This window comes from Nymphaea colorata, chromosome 4, assembly GCF_008831285.2.
Source record: "Nymphaea colorata isolate Beijing-Zhang1983 chromosome 4, ASM883128v2, whole genome shotgun sequence".
Taxonomy (NCBI): Eukaryota; Viridiplantae; Streptophyta; class Magnoliopsida; order Nymphaeales; family Nymphaeaceae; genus Nymphaea; species Nymphaea colorata.
Genome location: NC_045141.1, coordinates 13,629,335 through 13,648,190, shown reverse-complemented (window position 1 = coordinate 13,648,190; position 18,856 = coordinate 13,629,335). Strand labels below are relative to the sequence as shown.

Sequence of the window (18,856 nt, the reverse complement as noted above, 5' to 3'; positions counted from 1 at the left end):
CTTCTCTGTGGAGTTATAAATGCCAGAGATTGAATTCAAACGGTCAGGTTGCCAAGCCAAGCCAACAAATCGAGTCAGTTGTGAGCCGGCAAAAGATATTATCATATTTAAATTGCATGAAGGATTATCCAGGCAAGGAATATTGCTTTCAAAAAACATTATTTTATTTGCAGGCATTTTATATATGCACTTGGCATTGAAAAGAATCTCCGCAAGTGATATATAATCGACCATCTTTTAAATTAGATTTTTTCCTTAATCATTTTAGTTAAGTAGTTGCAGAAAGGGAGAACCCTTCAAACAAACCAGGTCGAAGGCATTTTGTGTATATCTGTGTGCGAGTTTTGCTCATAAGAAAGGAGTCATAGCTGAAAGAAATCTGGCAGCTAAGCATGATAGAATCTGTAAAAGTGGTTTTCCAACTTTTCTCATTTATGACGTAAATAACAAAAATGACTTGCATATTATAATCGACGCATTGAAGAACAAATGTGTAAAGAAATCATACTTGAAACAGATCAAAAAAATTCCATAAAATCAAATAAAATGATGCTCTTAAGTTGGGAAAACATGATCCATGGTCACAAATCAACTGGTAGCTGTTCTTTCCTCTGCTTTTGGATACTCTGATTCCAGTTGTAATCCCATTAATTTTAGAACCTATGAATTTTATTGCCCATTACAGATAAAAGCGTATCCGGCATATTTATGCTGTTCCAAGTGGAATATTTTAATAGCAAACATGCATACGAGTACACAAATATTTCTGCATGGGTATCTTCCTTATGTACTCTGTTAGTTCTTACAATGTTTGTACAGACGGAGCCAAAAATTGGGAACCATCAGCCCTCCAATTTAGCCTTCTCAGGAGCATGGCATCTCTATCTGCGTTGCAGAAGTCCAGTAGTTCCCCGTTTTAACATCTCCAAATCAAAAGCATATTCCAGCCGCTTAAGTTATGAAGCACTTCCTCATCCGAACATATTATCTATGAATGGACTACAATCGCATTCAGCTCATAACAAAAATAGTTGTCCAAATAGATGTGGACTCTAAGAAGATGGGGATTTAACATCTATCATCTTAAATCTTCAACAGTTGGGGTTCTTTGCAACAAAATGGAGTGCAAGGAATTGGCCGTTGCTCCTAAATCAACATAATATATTTGCTGTCTTTCCTTTCTTCGCTAGGCCAAGACAGTATCTATCATGATCTCCTGCGGCTTAGATGGGCACAACTAATTTTTCAGTTCGTACAAACTTCTTAGTCCCTTCTGCTCAATAGTCGAGAGCAATCTTCAGTTAATAGAACCTTTCGGCCAATAATGAGACATTTCATGATTTTCATCTCAACTGGCAAGTGGCAAGTAGGACACTTCTAGCTGAGATCCTTGTGCACCTGCCGCATCTAAATCTCAAGCACAATCAACATCTGATTCTCCACTAAGGTATTCAGTTCTCAACTCCTTGCGAGGCCTAGGAGAAAGGCCCCGTGCCAACATTTCCTTGTCATACTTCCTTGCCAAATCGATGCAACCTTTCCGTATCAAAGTATCGATCAGCACATTGTATGCGAAGTGATCTGGGCTGATTCCATGCTCCTCCATCGTCTTCCAGATCTTGAACACAGGGCGGAGGTAACCCCACTCCCCAAACTTCTTGATCAGCAGCACATATGTGTCCATTATTGGAGTACAACCTCTTTCAATCATTTTATCAAACAGTTGGAGGATGACCTTGGGATCCGACACATTCGAAAAGAAAGAGTGGTACGTGATGGCATCGGGCGGGAACCCTCTCTTCGGCATCTGATCAAGCAACACAAGCGCCTGCTTAGCCCTGCCAGCCTTGCAGAGGTTCTTCAGTATCGCGTTATACGTAGAAATGGTCGGCCGATGCCCGGACTCCAACATATCGTGAAAGAGATGAATCGCTTGATCAACATCACCAGCAAGGCCCAATGAATGGATAGCAGTGTTGTAAGCGACCACGTCCAAAGCGATCCCTCTCTTCTTCATTTCAGCAAACAGTTTGACAGCCTTATACGGCTTGCCGGACTTCGCCAGAATGTCCATGTAAATGCTGTAACTGTGAAGGTCTGCTTCGACCCTTAATTGCTCCCTTGCCTCCCAAAAGCTCCTGCATTTGCTCCACCACCCCATCTTCATCCAACCACGTAGAAGGATGTTGAACGTCTTCGTATCAAGTGGGTACTCGCAATTCTCTCCGATCGACAGGCCCTCGGCCTCCACGACGTGCTTACGCTCGCAGAGAGCGTCGATGAGGTTGGAGAAGCACGTTCGGTCCCTCAAACCGAAGTCTTCAGCTAGATGGTATGCTTCCACGGCTTCAGACACCATGTGAGCGCAAGCATACCGATTGAACATGGTTCTGAATGTGACGTAGTTTGGACAGACACCATCTCGCTTCATCTTCTGAATCAAAACCCAAGAGAGATCAAATTCCAAGGCCTTCCCTAGCACATCGATCATTGAATTATATGCCTCTACGCTGTGTCGGTAGCCGCATCTTTTCGAGACCCAGTTGAAGAATGCATATGCGAGTTTCCAATCGTTGGCGTGGCTCTTAATCACTTCACCGACTACCTTCTGGTCGATTATGGCGTTGTCAAGAGCAGGGATCGAATACCCAGATTCTAAATCCTTGTGATTGATGCTCCGGAGAATCCTGAGTACCATTTCTGTCATTGGATCCCGATTTTGAGTGACATGTCGAGGGCTTGGACTGTGGGCGGTCCTCGGTTCATGGCTATTCCTTGCTTTCTGGACATGGCCAGAAGAGGGCGAAGAATGAAGGAGATGAGAGAGTAGAAAGCAAGAAGAAGAGGTACGTCGGAGAAGGAAGCGATGGCTACGATAGTCAGCGTTACAGAAACTTATGATTGAGGAAAATAGCAGACGCATTATCATTCCTCAACTCTCTCCGATGGATTGATTGCCAAGTGGAACTCAAACTGCAAAGGTATGATGAGAGAAAGGATTGAATGTGAAACGATTCGCTTGCTAAGTAGAGATGAACAAATTATGCATCAAAATCATGTATGGGGAGGACATAGAACAGAAGCTGCATGTAACTAAAGTTACAAATAAGAGGAACAAATAGCTCCTAAGCCATTTATCCAGAACGGCCATACTCACTTCTAAACAACACTAAAAATGCATCTGCTTTTTTGACTGGTCAGAACCCTAAAGAGCACCTGTTGTCGCTTACTCTGTAAAGACAATGCCTTACACCAAATTAAATAAAATTTCTGATTTGATCTCAACAAACTTTTGGTGCAATATGAGCCATCGTTTTCCTTATCACCCTAGAAAAGGTTAAACATGAAAAATGACTAATCTATGATATTATACTAGTTGAAGAACAGTCATGCATCAACTTAGGCTCGGATTTAGGGACTGATATGTGCATGATGATGGATGTCTAATTGGTTTCCTAAGTTTCACCTTTGCAGTGTGCAATTGCTCAGGATCCGTAAAAAAGGCTTGTTTAGATTAAATTTTAGGGTAATTTTTATTCATTTTATGTTGATGGCATTTAAAAATTTATTTCTAATGCCCCTTAACAAAAAAATTCTGATTCTACCTGCACCTTTTTCTATGCATCCCATTGATATATGATAAAATGTTCCTGTGGGTTCCCATTTTTGGATATGCGGTTTTTAGTCCCTGCTATGCACCGTCCTTCACTCTCCGGATAGGTATATGGCGGAAAACTCTTGATTCTCTCAGACAGGCCAAGATAATAGATCTGCAATACAAACCTAAAATGTTTATCTTTTAGAGTATTGTTTGGCAATAACAATAAATCTACCCTAAAGATTTGGGTAGATTTATGAACCATGGTAACAAATATTCTATGAATCTACCTTAATCTGTATCTGTGTGAGACAGATTGATGAACCATGATAACAAATATTACTATTGCCAAACGAGCCGTAGGGAACATCCACAGATAGATTGTTTACTACAACCTGAGTATACTTAAGAAAAAAAAAAAAAAAACTTCCTGCCCAAACTTATTACTAATTAAACTTGACAGTTTTAGGTATCGGAACACATTCAAATGCAGAAAGACCACAGGTGTAATCCGTGGTTGATGGGGCTGATAAGCTAAGTTACACGGGTACGTTGATCTACCCAGTGCTTCATTTTTTGCACCACTTGATACAAAAATTTATCTTTGCATTCTATATTTGGTGAAAAAGGATAGCAAAGAACCAAACATAGTTACAAGACACATTTTCGCAATCAAGAACCAAAGAACCAAAGTGATAAGATTCTAGAATGTCCAGAGAAAAATTGCAAGAGTAATGCAAACAAAAGAAAATGACTAAGCTAGTCTTCCCAAATATGCTTCGAAGAGGTACTGTGGTGGTACCAATAAAACTATATAGAAAGCCTTACCAAAAACAGGCACAACCAGGCAATTCCACCGAGATTTAGAACCAGTCTACTATTTCATTACTGCCTCACGCTTTGGCATCCCACACCAAACCCTTTATTCCCTACGATATAGGGCATGCTTTCGGAGCTTTAAGATGCCGTTCTGCCGTGCTTGATCTTGTTGATGCCAAATAGATTTGAAAAGAGAACCAACTGCCTACCAAACCCCACCCCGACCATTGCGCCAACCTCTTTGGAGATAGACATTTGGTTCTATAAATTTGACAAAGTTTTAGAACACTCTACTGGTACCAAAATATAAATTTCCAGCAACATTTTGGGGCTTTTAAGTTTCCAAAAGCCAGTGGGACCTCTTTCTATAGCATAGTCTCTACCCTAGTGTACTTGATGCCAAAAATGGGGATACTGGAAACTCAAAACTCCAAGTCTTCTGCTTAACCAACTTTCTTCCAAAGAAAAGAAATTTCTAGAAACTGCGGAAGTGTTGGCAACATATAACAGCAGTGAAGATAGAAGAAGATGGGGATTTAGGAGACCGCAAGTTTCTCTTCATATTGTTCTTCCTTTCGCATTCTGAACTTTTAAGAGAGTTTTGCATATCTTTTACATTTTTGGGATACCACCAATCATGTAAACCCCACCTTTTGTTTCATTTTTTCAGTCATTTTTCATGCAATTTTCTTGAAGTTCAATTGAGCCCAAGAGCTAAGATTGACTTACATCTATGTTATCGAAGCCGTTAGTAGGCGCATCTTGGATAATAGGCTGTGCCAAGCGCTTGGGCACGACTAGGCGCACTTATGCGACCCTTTAACTAACTATGACAGTATGTATTACATACAGTCAATCTTAATACAGTTATATTACATTATATATCGGCTTGTCATATATAACTTAACATATATGTTAAAAAAGTATGGGAAACAACTATTATATATATTAAGTTATTAATAATTATGTAATAAGTTGTATAATAACTAATAATGATATAGTCATCATACAAGAATAATCCATAACAGTCAAACATTATACGATTTACATTATTCTTGAATATTGAACACAAAATGTGAAGTTTTTAGCATTGTAGATTCAAGAGATTGAAAACCAATACAATAAGTTCCTAGACTAACATATTCACTTGAACAGCCATTTCCACATTGAAGGAAGAGTGGGAAGACTATCTTGTCATCTTACACAACTTCAAAATGTGCACCACACCAGTCTCGAGCACTATTTAATCTTTCTTAAAGGGCCTTTAAGAACCCCACTGAGTCACTGAAGGGATGAAAAGTTAGGTGGGGGTTTCGGCTTTCTTTCGGACGGTGTGTAACACCCCATTCACCCGAATGGCAGGTAGAAACATAATTCATGACAAAGTCAGATGGACTAACTGAAAAATCAACTTCAGATAAACATATTGGAAGATGTGACTTTTATCAAGGCTGCATGGTAGTACGTATAACTGTCATCTTAATTTCAGATGTTCTGACCTCATTAGACCATATATATGTCCATAAATCCAGATGTGATTCTGTTTCACATGCTTCCGAGCTTGGAAAACAAGAGCGAAGCATTACAATAGGAAATATTTGGGTAGAGTTATCCCTAAATTTTGAAATGATGATGACCTAGTAGTAACAATTATATACACACTTCCAGCATCAGCATCATCTACATTATGGACACCTTCTCCACCAACTTCATTTGAGCAGTCCATCATCAATTTCAATATGTTAAGGCAAGTTCTCCTTTTTGACACATCATGAGCAAGTAGCTATTAACTGCTTATGATTCATGAGCCTAGTTTTACTTAAACTAGTCATCTTTCTAGTTTCTAGTGGCTAACCTCAAGGGTGGAGCTGGAAAATTCAATATATAAAGGGTGCGAATATGTAAATGAGAAAAATTGCTCATAAATTTCAATATATATATATATATATATAAAATGTTTTGGGGTCATTATGGGCAATTGCACACATGTAGCCTACACCTGCCTCCACCCCTGGTCTACCTTGAGAGAGTAGCATTTCTTATACGAACTTCAATCCTTTAAATCATTAAATATAAATGTGAGTACAAGTTCAAGAACTAGATTTAGATTTTTTTCATTTCTATACTATGCTGTCTTGTATGATCTTTATGTAACTTGACATACATGAAAACGAACCAGGTCATTTAGCAAGCAATTACCTGATTAAATTAAGTTGATTAAAGTTTACAAGGTTCATGAACGCATGTATATGTTTCTACTTTGGAAAGTTACTTATTTTATTACTCACTGCATTATATTTTTATTACTTTTCTTATCTTTCATAATTTTATCCTTTTTCCAGACTTTTCATTTTCTGTCAAACCATCCAAGTGGTATTTCTTCTGTATATCATGATACAATACATCACAAGCATGCCCAGTACAAAATCTTTCTGGAGCAACAAAACCTAGGATCTTAACATCTTAGGGAAAGAACTCAAACAGATTAAAACACTTTCAAATTATATATATTTGCTGCAAATGATTGCTTAATAAGCGTAGTGGGATTTTTTTCTTAGTTTTAAAGATCTCTTCTCATTTATGTGATCAATAGATTTTGTTTAGTCAAGATCAGTTTTTTGGGTGAGTGGGAGGAAATCCCGCTGTCCGAGTGAAGGTCGAAGTATCCCCTCTCCCCCCTTCTTTCCTTCCTCCTATTCCTCCTCCAAAGTACGGGGCTACTTTTAAGTGCCTGGAATGTCACCTCTGCTATGCTTCAACTTACATATTGGTACTCCCCCTTTACAGCATAAAACGTTGAAGCTACAAGAGCTTGAAACAAGAACAGCCACCTAGCAAACCCGCCTCACCATTACCTCAACCCCCTTTTCAAATTGGACAAGCATCAGTAAATAAACAAAATGCGTAAAATTTTTCATCCTTCAACAAAACACACTTTTTTGAGACAAAAACTACAAATAAAGGGTTGGTTCATAGTTCTTTATCATTATCTAAAATAATTCTAAGCCTGTGTGTTGGAATATGTGATTCAAAACAAATTCACTGTCTCCACATTCAAGCATTAAAAATAAAATCTGAACGCACTTTTTATCATACTTAAGTCCGATGGACCAGATTTAAGTGAATTTGGATATCATGTAAAATTGGACATGGATCAAGATCTGATCCAGATACTTTTTGCATGTAAAGTGCATCTTTGTTTTATATTTCATATCCAAGAATCTTTGAAATAAGTGATATAACCAAATTAATAGTGGGATCCTATATCTTGATCTATTAGCCAGGATTTTAATAAAATTAGACTCCTAGATCAGATGGACCAATTCTTGCCAACGCCAGCTACATCAAAAAACTTCATCGACCCTAGCTACGAATAAAATAAAGCTTTTGCCCATAGATTGTTTCTAAACCATAGAATTAGGTGGTTATACGAGAGCCCAGATCAATTACACATGACACACCGCAGTTACTTATGACACTGTGTGACAACAGTAATGTATTTTTGTTGTCACAAGAATCTGTACCCAAAAAAATGGAACAGATTCATGTGTTGTGTTCTATGAATATACCTCATTCTTTGGGCCTTGTTCATGGATAATAACAGTGTTACTGTAGTCGAACAGCTTCTTTGAGATTTCACAGCACTTGATACGTTGAACAAGTTCGTCGTGAGTACTACATTGTAAACCCTGCATTTGTGAAGTTGACTTGAGAATCATGTTCTATTGATCATCTTGAAATTATATGAGGGGGTTTAAAAACCTAGCTGTTTTGCTATCAGCAACTTGGTTCTTACTTCTTTCGCCGCATGAAATGATTTCAGCTAACAGGCAGGTTCAGATTTTCAACTAAGCATTTGCGCCAGTTTTGGACCGAGCCGTCACAGTTGGTGCAAGCATTCAATACTTAGATCCGCAGTCCTGAACACGCAGATGTGTGTACCTTAAGGAAGGTGTTTGACTATAGTAATACTGACACAATGTTTCAAAAATCTGTTTTAAAGATTGGGGTAGAGTGACGGAACACTTGTCAAACTCCAAGACACCTTACCTTGCTCTTGTAAGAGAGAAAGAACCGAAGAATAGTCATATATAAAACGAGGGGTCTAAAAAAATACCTGACTTACTACCACTTATGCTAGTGCTCTATGTCTTTGTGAATAAACAAAAGCTAGCTAGATGCAGGTTTAAATCTGTCGAACCAACCATTTAATTTAGTTTTTGAGTCATTATGTCACAAGAACATGGATAGAAAGAAGACAAGATACTACCCGGTAAATGATGCATAAACTTTACATTAGAAATATTATACAAGTAAGTCATATATAACACTAAGTTATGCATATGAAAATAGTATCCACGAGCACATAAGACCAACATAAGTTAGAGCACGCATGTGACAGAGATCAGAAATTATTTCTACTTGTTAGTGAAGACTCACCTGTTATGTGGATTGGCTGCCTGGCATCTTGATCAAGTTGTGCCCTAACAGGGTAGAGAACAGAATCCTTGCCTCTCAGTCTTGCCCTTCAATGTGGTGGATGTGTCTTTGTTAGCTGAATATCTTTGTCACAGCCATGAGAAATAGCAGGCAGGCTGGCGAGGGGACCTCTGCTTTAAGTCCACACTAACAATCAAGTTTTGGAGTTCGATCCGCTGCAGTAACAGAGGTGCATGGGGGCTCGTGCAGCCGACTGCCAACACCAGTTCATCAAAAATTTTATTGAAACAACTCAAAATTATATCGTGATGACTCAAAAATTGCATGCAGAACCGTGACTCGAGCGCCATAAAAAAATCCTAGCTATGCCATTGGTCCACTGCATAAGAACTGGCTTCGTCCAGATCAGTCTACTTGTACAATTTGCTAGTAAAAATGAGCACTTTAAAGAGTCCAAAGACTTAACTTATTTTGCATCCAATAATCCATCATCCCAGCCAGGTCCAGGTCAGGACCCACATGGGTCGAAACACAGGCTGAACCTTCCTGTCAGCCCTGTCTCTGAGATCAATCTGTTCTTGAATTATGAACCTTGAATCTCAGTTTACTGATTACCAGTTCCTGGAATTGATAATTCATGTTTTTGGCCTTTGAGAAAGTTGAGTATAAAACTACACGTCTGAAGCCTGCTTTCTGCTTTCTAGCTAGCTTTAATCTAATTGCTTTGTTTTGGAAAGTAGTGCTTCGATGTGGCATCTTTTTCTTATTTTCGCTCCTGTTAGATTGAAGTTCAAGTTTAGTTTCAAAAAGAAAAAGGGAAAATTTCATTTAGGATGCAAATTTTGCATACAATCATCACAAAAGGCCAGAAATGACATTTATCGGCTTATGCTGTAGTGAAAAAAAAATTGTTTTCAAGTGAGGTTTTTCTTGAGTGTAATACTAAGAGCTTGAAAAAAAGCAGAAAAAGGGTAAGTATTTATAAAAAATCTTGAAAATGAGGGAAAATAAAATAAGTGAGAAACTAATAACACAAACATAAAAAATTAGACAAGTAACAAACAAAAATTAGAAAATGAAAACAAGCAGTTTGACATTAAAAAGCGTAAAAAAAGTGCCTAAAGCGAAAATAATGGGGAGAAATGCAAAAAAACGTTTTTTTTCTGATTTGTTTTGATGTTAAAAAAGAAAAATTTTCTAATTGTTAAACGGCTAATTTATTTCTCGTGTTTTATACACTTTTTTTTTTTTTGAAAAAAGTGTGTTTTTTGTGATTATGGTTTAGTCCACTATCTTGTAAACTAGAAACTGAATCAAATCATCCAGGTTCTAATACAGCTAAACCAGTTATGAACAGCTGCCGAGTCAAAAAAATTTTTGCTAAGGGGCACTGTTGTAAAAAATTTCATTTTTGATGGGGCACAACCTATATAAATAAGTAAATAATTATAAGACATTTATATAAAAATAAAGAAATTTTTTGTTGCTGGTGTAGGCAACTGTCCATGCCAGCTTATATGTAGTTCTGTTACTGAATGAGCAAAGAATTCTACATTTATTTTCTTATTAAATGAAAAACAATATAAAAATAAAAATGCTTAGTGTATGGAACACATAACTATTACCATTATGTCAGTCGATGAATCAAATTAATTTGCTACCATTCGATTCAAATGGTCTGGTCTTTGCCGACTTTTTTAATACTAGTTTATACTAAATCAGAGACACACCCTTACTGTCAACCTCTAAAAAATAAACATTCATATTCCTTGTTAAATAAGAAGACCCAAGTTGGTAAAAGCTGTTTTCTTTACACAAAAGAAGAAGCAAAGTCATAAAATATGCCCAACTGTTGAGATCAAATAAATTATTCCCTTGATGCAAGAAAGCCAAGCTTCTGCTCTCTTTCCTCCTTCCTTACTTTATTTGATTCAGCAGTCAAAGAATAGGCTTCAAACTTAATTTAAGTTGAGAACTCATGCACATGACCGTAAGCATATGATCACAACACGACTTGGGTTTTGTTTATTATGAACTTTCCTCCGTACCCGGAGTCCATATTAAATACTTGTATCGAGGAACACACAGTAAGATCCATATTTAACCCAGCTCATTTGCCTAGGATTCTCTTTGGATCCAATCTCGACATCCCTTTTCTTTCTTCTAACTGGATTTAAATCTTAGCTTGATTTCGGGTCCGTTTCCGAAATTTGAAACAGAATTAGGGCTTCCATAGTAGTGGGTTGGATGATATGTTTGGTTGATTTCCTGAGTCTTATTTCCAATTTGATAATCTTTTAACATTTTTATGTTTTGGATCAGCTAGTGATGTCGACAGATCGGATTAGAATCGGATATACCTTAAACCATGTCCATTTTTCGGATCTTCACATATTTTGATTCAAATTCAAATTCAAATGTGAACAAAGAAAACTCATATCTGAATCCCAATCCAAAATCTGATTTCACCATATGAATCGGATAACCAAATGTTTCCAATCTTCAAAATGTAAGAGCATTGGATATAGGATATTCATTGAAAACAAAATCTGATCTAAATCTGAATCGGAATTTGAATTCAATTGGATATTTATGTATATTTAAATATGATCGGATGTCATGTCCTCTTGGAGCAGTGGTAAAACCCTAGAATGTACCTCTCTTACTCTTAACATATACGGGTTGCTTTGGCTCATGCAAGGGAGTAACACCCACAAGGGGGTGTTTGACTACTTCAGATTTATAATCCATAGATCATCATGTGGATATGATGTGATGTTTTTATTGCCCATGTAGTAAAAAGCCATCGTAAAATCTATGGTTTATCAAACTAAGGATTTTAGATTTGACAAAAAATCCGCACTTGAAATCCTTACTTTACCTTCTTGCATTGAGAAAAGGTCTGATTTGATGCTACTGGGGGATGTCTGATCTTAAACCCATAGATCTCAAATCTTGAGGATTTCAAATAAAGGGTGCCTCCAACTACGCCAACCTCCACATCAAGTATTGAATACTTGATCCCATTCACTCAAGATGTGTCAAGTTCTAAACCCTAGCCAGGAGCTGGATGGAGCTTTTGTTAACTAACATAGAAGCACTCTTGAATTGCAGGAAGGATACAGATAGATGCCTCTGGTTTTCTTGTATATCCAGTAGACATAAGAATGCTCCTAGCTGTAATGGTCAAGAGCCAGCACTCTTTGACTGTACTTCTGCAGCTAAATATAATGTTAATCGTGTGATTATCTTTACTTCTGGCTTTAATAAATGTCGGCTTTACTGTCATTACAGCAAGAGCTTGCTGACGGCTCATGTGGTTTCTGCTCTTATTAAAAAAAATAGAGAAGCTTAGAGATCTGGTTTAGATTAAAGAGCTTTCCACTTTTGCTTTCACTGTTAAGCTTTGGTTTCCTAATTGAGATCGATGGATGTCTCACGTGCCATGTGATTGCATTCTTGTATATAATCGAGATCGATGGATGTCTCACGTGCCATGTGATTGCATTCTTGTACTTATACTTAGTATGTAGGATGTCAACGGATCATATTCAAATAGGACGTACCCTTTTATGTTTGAACTTGGATTTGAATACGAAGAAAGAAAAGTTTGTACCATATCCCCATCTATTTGTCAATTTCACGATCCGAATCCGACTTTTAAATCCACAAACCGAATGCAACCCACGTTACAATATATTAAGAACCGATTTGCAAAATGTTCGAATATCGAATTCAAGATATATACTCAATACCAAACCCGAATTCGAATATCATCAGATACTTAAAGCTGAATGTAAATCTGAATCCAATCGTATGTCATTTCTTAGATGGGATTGATTTGAATTACTCATTGCATGATTGGACGAAATTTTGTGGACATATGGGCCTGATTCAAGCAGAAGTTGTAAGTGCAATTATGCTAATATTAGATCTATAACAAACGGGCACACGAATCATGTTTGAATTGGCAGGAAATCAACCTTGGGATTCTATTCTAGCTTGCAGTTTTGGAGAAAAGTTGTCTCGACCATTCTTTGCGGTGTCAAGTCCTTGTAAGAAGAAGAAAAAGGAGGTCAAGTATTAGACCCCACTCGGTCCAGCCTCGTACAAGAGGCATGGAGCTAACGGGGCCATCTGCAACCATACAAAAGAAGTGGGCCTAGCCAGCTCAGTCTGGTCACAAAAACCAAACTGCAAGAAAAGCCATGGACCGATGCACCAACGCAGTCCAATAGCCACCAAATGCTTGACGCGTGCACTCATTCTGCAGAAGAGCAAGGAGGAAAAGGAAGAAGAAGACAGAAGGAAAGGGTCCAAAAGCAACCTGGGCTTTGGTTAACTTGCGGAAGACTGAGCTTGACCTACAGCCTGGTTTCTGGGTCCATCCCTTACTACAATGGGGCCTAATCAATTTAGCCCCGAAGGGGCGAGGGGCATAGCTCAAACAGGTGGGTATAGAATGCATAATGCGACACGTCTCATGTTTGACTCGAGCAAAGCTATGTTCTTGTATTGTAAGGAGGTGAGACCTACCTATACGTGGAGATCTCATCCATGGATAAAAACATAAGGAAGAAGAGCTTCTGCTCTCATCTGTGTGGTGGGATTAATTCTCTTGCTCACCTCAGCCAAGCCGCGGGACAAATCAACCCCCGATACAAGATTAATTAACAAGTTATATATTCTATTCATTTATTTATTATCTTTTTTAATATTTCAAAAATTTTCTCTGTTCATTGTTATTTTATTCTTCTATTTTCTTATATAACAATATATATTCAATGATCATATTTGGCCTGCTGAAATCAGCAGCGTAGGAAGAGAGAAAGTGATGTTAAGCGGTAATGGAATTGACAGATTAGTTTTTATACACGTCATGTGATCGATGCCCGATGGCAAGCTTAGTCGCTTTCGAAGCATGACAAATGAACGTGGGGAGTTCTCGTGATCATACGATTCCATCAGTACTTCCAACACTTTTACGTGTCTAACGAGATCTTGCCTGCCTGGACATTAGTTGGCAATCTGTTCTTGCTACGTTTCATACCACAGATTGATTTTAAATTGTTGATGATGAGGATGGATTGCAACCAAGCAATAAGAAGCCATTTTTCAATTCTCTTTTAATCAACGGATTAAGTAATGAAAAACTATACGCATGACCTTAAATCTGTCTCCTGATTAACTGTTGAGCAATGTTTTGAAATTTTACAGTGATTTCCAAAATCATCGGCTCACAACCTTCTTCATATTTTGTTGCATTAAAGATGATCTGAAACCAAATCCTGTAATGTGATGGCAAAAGTTTTATGCCTGCCAAGTGCCAAAGGAAAAAGGGTTTCTGAATGGGGCCTTGATAGGCATCTTCTGAGTATGGAAATGACGAAATGCAGACTGCAGCAAACTTTTCTGGAGGCGGGATTTCTGAATCGAAGAGCAAAGACAGGATTCGTAAAAAGAGGGGGAAAGCGGACATTGTTTCAGATTTCAAGCTTGTGTAGCGCTAAAGACCAAAAGAGAAATAGGAAAATAAAAGATCTCGGGAAGAGCAAGAAGGGTCGGTCGGCCCGTTCACGCTAAGAGATCACGCTGCGGGTGCTGCTCGTTCACGTTCTTCCTTCCCCTTCTTTGAGTAATAGGCACGATTCCTGCTGCTGCAGAAGTTGCTCGCTGCTGCTGCTCTGATGCTACCAATGGTGGAGTACGAAGCACGTGAAGTACCTCCCACTGAGCACCAACGAACTTTATACACGGCCATTCATTATTTCATCCTTCTCACAAGCACAGAGCGCAGGCCTTTAATGGACACGACTGAAACCTGACACCACCACCATGATTCAAATAGCTCAGAATCGCCCGTCTTTCTTCTTTCCACGGCGAGCTCCGCTTTTTGTCTTTGCCAACGAAGAACGAAAGAGAGACATTCATTCCCGCCACGGTGAACGGATGGAAGAATGAATACAGGAGAAGAAACTTGAGAATGAACAAGGAAAAGAACTCCATTAAACCTCTGAGTTGTTACAGGACAGGAAAAAGTAAAGAAAACAAGAAGGGAAAACATCGCCGCTGCGAAAGAAATTTACAGAAAAAAAAGAAGAAACGAATACAGCCGCTAATATTAGCTCTCTCAGTCATCTGTACAATTTTACAATCCAAATTCTCTCATTCTGATTGTTAGTAAGAAAAATTCACTCACAATCAAAAATAGAAATAATACCACTGACGAACGAAACAATGAAGCAAAAAAAGAACAAAAAGGAAAATGTCTTCGCTCTGCTCTGTTCCCTCTCTGTCGCTTCTACTAAGCGGAGTTGTCGTGCGGAACGCAGAGTTCCTTCCTCAGCTTTTGAGAGAAAAGCCGGCAAGCGTCCATGCTGAGGTCGATGGCGGCGGAGAGAGCGACGAAAACGGCCGCGTCCTCCATGCAGGATACGTGCTGGACGCCTATCTGGACAACGGGCTTGCTGCATTTGCCCTCGCCCTCAACAGTCGAACCCATGACGAAGCCCCGGTAGGCGCAGAAGGGCCAGAGGCTGTTGCCGAAGTCGCCGCTGCTCCGCGGGCTGCAGGCCGGCGAGCAAGAACTGGCCGGGGTAGAGCGGCCGGTGCCACCCATGTCGATGGTGAACTTCCCGCCCTTAGACATGCTCAGCGTCGACTCAACCAGCGGGATGCCGCTCCCCATCCCGCCCCCGAGGGCGTCGGTGATGAGCTCGAAGCGGTGGCCGAGGGCGTCGCCGCTTCCGCGCTCGCGCCAAGCCTCCAGGCGCCCCCACGGCTTCCATGTCCCATCGGACGGGCGAAGGATCAGCCAAGCGCCGGGGTTCGAGCGGCTCACACGGTCCGAGCCTGGCGACGGAACGAAGGGGGTCACCATCGACGCCGCCGCCACCGGCGAGCCCGAGAGGTCGTGAATGGTGATCGACCACCCCTTCCTCTCCTTCGACGGCCGGTCCTTCTCGCAACCCAGAGAACCCAGCCAGCTTCGAGACGAGCTACACGGATCCAATTGCAGGGATCTGCAGAAATGGCGCCAAAACGCGCTTTAGATTCCATACCATCCGGAAGCAACACACACGACGAAGAACACGGAGAAACAAAAGCAAGGATTTAACAAAAGCCTAACAAGATCCCAAAATTGTCAAAATCGTGATACAAACGGCATTTGGTTCTCTAAACTTTCAAAAACATGTTGTAATCTTCGAGCAAAATCGTGAACATTTTCCCAATTTCCAAACGAGACCATGCCAGGGAAGGAGGAAACGAACCTCGATCGCGAGTTGCGTTCGGCACCGGACTTGCAGTTGAACTTGCAGGTGAAGACGGGCTGCCTGATGTTGCCATGGATCTGGAGCACCTGCGGGCTGCACTCCGGCTCCCCGTCGAATTCGAACACGAACCTCGGGTCGGGCTCAGCCTTCACGCTGAGGTGCAGCTGCGCCGCCGGCTTCGCCGACCCAACCTTGCCCTTCCCCACGGCGACCCACCCGTTCTGCAGAACGCATGGCCGCGACTCCGTCCCCTCCAGCTCCAGCGGCACCGACACCTTCCCCAGCAACTTGCCGGAGCTCATCCCGCAGGTCGTCCCCCTCCGCCCCGTGTATATCGCGAGCGTCAGCTTCGCCCTCCCGGCGAACAACGTCTTCCCGGCGAGCCTCTCCAGCTCCTCCCGCCCAAGGTGGAAAGTGGCCGCAAGCGTCTGCCCCTCGGGCACGGCTGATTCCGGCGAGAGGAGCGGCAGCATCACGGTTTGGACGGGGAAGTTCCTGAGGCGGATCTCGCAGAAGCAGGGGGAGCTGGAAGGGTGGACGCCGGTGCGCGCCGGCTTCGAGGCCGCGGCGATCTTCAGGGCCAGGTTCCCCACTAGCACCCTCACAAAGGGGCACGGATCCATCTCTTACGCCTTTTTCTCCGTCCGTCCGTAGCGGCCTTCCTCTTCTTTCTCCGTCCGGCGAATACCAAAACCCGTACTGGTGGTAGCAGAGAAGCTAAAATCTCCGAAACGGGAACTGACTAACCGCAGCCGAAAACCGAAGTGAGGAAGGGTTGGTTATGGGGAGTATATAGGAGGAAGGGACAAGGTGAAGGCCCACAGCTAAGAGCTGGTGACCGCCATGGTCGCCCTCTGGTGTTTACAGGCTGGAAGTGGATAGCGGATCCACAGCAGGCAAAAGAATCCCGACGTCGAGCGTGCGGGGATGAGCTGTTCTCACGTACGGCCAGTCTGGTTCTCCCCTTTCTCTCTCTAAACCTATCAGAGCGAGTGGGAAAGCGACAAGCAGTAGCAGCCTAGAGAGAGAAGGAGAGGGCCCGGGCAATGGCGGTCAGAGGCGGAGAGAGAGATGGAGAGAGAAGGGAAAGCGCACGAGGAGGAGTACGGCTGGTGGGGGCGGGAGCGGAGCCATTAATCTGGAGTCTTGCTCCTTCTCTCTCTCTCTCTCCCTTGACGGGCTGTCAGCTTGGCTGGACACAGGCTGGCTGGACGCCCAGCTGTCGAACGACGTCGACCGGCACCGGTCCCTCCGGGTGGCCGGTCGCCCGATGGGTCCCGCCGGCGCACCAATTCTTTGGGTCGATTTATTATCCTTCCTTTTTCAATTCGTGGGCTGTTGCTGAGGATTCGCGGCCGGCCGACGTCAGGCGTCCGCCTCTGGACGGAATCTTTCTGCAGCCTCGACGGTGGAGATTGGAGAGCCGGTTTTCACCGCGGCCGTCGGATTTTCACGGTAACGGAGAACGGTGGAAAGTAAAAAAAGTAAAAATGGTGAAACCGAGGACAGTGATCCGCTTTGGATCCTGCTCTACTCGCCAACTAGTTTAATTTCGAATTTATGAAATAAAAAAGAGATGAAGTTGCAGACTGCAGCTGTTAACATGGCATGCTTCTGGTTTAGATTAGACTTAATGGGCTTGCCATTTCTGATGAAGGAGATGGATCAAATTGAGCAATTGGTTTAGATTTTGTAAAGTATATAACTTGATAGGTGTGCTGTAATACCTTTTTTTTTCCTATGAAAGTTTTAATACAATCCAGATCTTATTATTGTGACGTGTTTGCATGACAAGGACGGAGATAGGTGAGATACGTTTTACTGCGGAGCCTATTCTCTAAAAGTTTAATTTAGTGGTTGAATTTAGGTATATCTAATAAGTCTAATTATATAAGACAATCTTAATTAAAAATTTGTTAATTGTATATTTAGTCATTTATAAAAAAAAAGTTTCTGACTCCATTAGCCTAATGCTTGAATACAAAAGGTAATATATAACCATTTCACAATTATAATTTCTCGGGACAGAATGCACGAATACCCAACTTGGCAACTGGAAAGAGACAAAAGAAAACACATTTTTTCTTATTGAATTTTCAGAAATATTCAGGTTGCTGATGTTTTACTGTTTGAAAAGTGTTATGGAGAAAAAGGTCTCGAGATAAACTTAGCGTGGACTTGTGGTACACGCAGAAGTCAGCGTAACCATTCACCCAAACATTTGAAAATGGAAGCACAAACACTTCCGGCCGTTTGATCTGAATCGTATCTATCTCACGGTCTACTTTTCTTACTACTGATTATCCGGGGCTTACTTGTCACGGGACAACAAATTAAGTGGTTTATTCGAACTTGTTGAATGCGAATTCAGAAAGCGACGGCCAGTTTGTTGGAAAAAGAGAAAAAAAAAAATCCATTCCATTCCAAACAAAATTTATGGTACTTTTCTTCTCACTATTATTTGGGCCCGTTTGACGATCGATTTAAATTCAATTTAAAGCGTCCGCTTTGCTGTCGAATGCGTCCAGTGGACAGCAAAATTTCCCAAAAGAAAACAACTTTCCCTCAATATTTCATAAACACGCTTCGTTTCTTGGCAAAACTCTGCGCTTTCATAGTTAACCTCTCATTAGCCAAATAAACACTAAACCAGTATACTTTTGGGCTTCTCCCCCTTCAATACACACGGAAATGTTTCCCTTACTCTCATTATCTCTTTCTGTTG

The 18,856-nt window shown here is 41.0% G+C and overlaps 2 protein-coding genes across 2 annotated transcripts; both read right to left on the bottom strand.

Moving 5' to 3' along the window:
- Positions 1–566: 566 nt before the first annotated feature.
- Positions 567–3,139, bottom strand: LOC116252352 (pentatricopeptide repeat-containing protein At1g80550, mitochondrial). The gene has a single exon (XM_031626548.2). It carries the CDS (start codon positions 2,927–2,929, stop codon positions 1,415–1,417), a length of 1,515 nt encoding a protein of 504 aa, XP_031482408.1. The 5' UTR covers positions 2,930–3,139; the 3' UTR covers positions 567–1,414.
- Positions 3,140–14,841: 11,702 nt separating this feature from the next.
- Positions 14,842–17,024, bottom strand: LOC116253534 (uncharacterized). Its single transcript, XM_031628381.2, has 2 exons — positions 16,129–17,024; positions 14,842–15,879 (listed from the first exon to the last, which is right to left on the bottom strand). The coding sequence occupies exons 1-2, from the start codon at positions 16,752–16,754 to the stop codon at positions 15,162–15,164; spliced, it is 1,344 nt and encodes a 447-aa protein (XP_031484241.1). The 5' UTR covers positions 16,755–17,024; the 3' UTR covers positions 14,842–15,161.
- Positions 17,025–18,856: the final 1,832 nt, after the last annotated feature.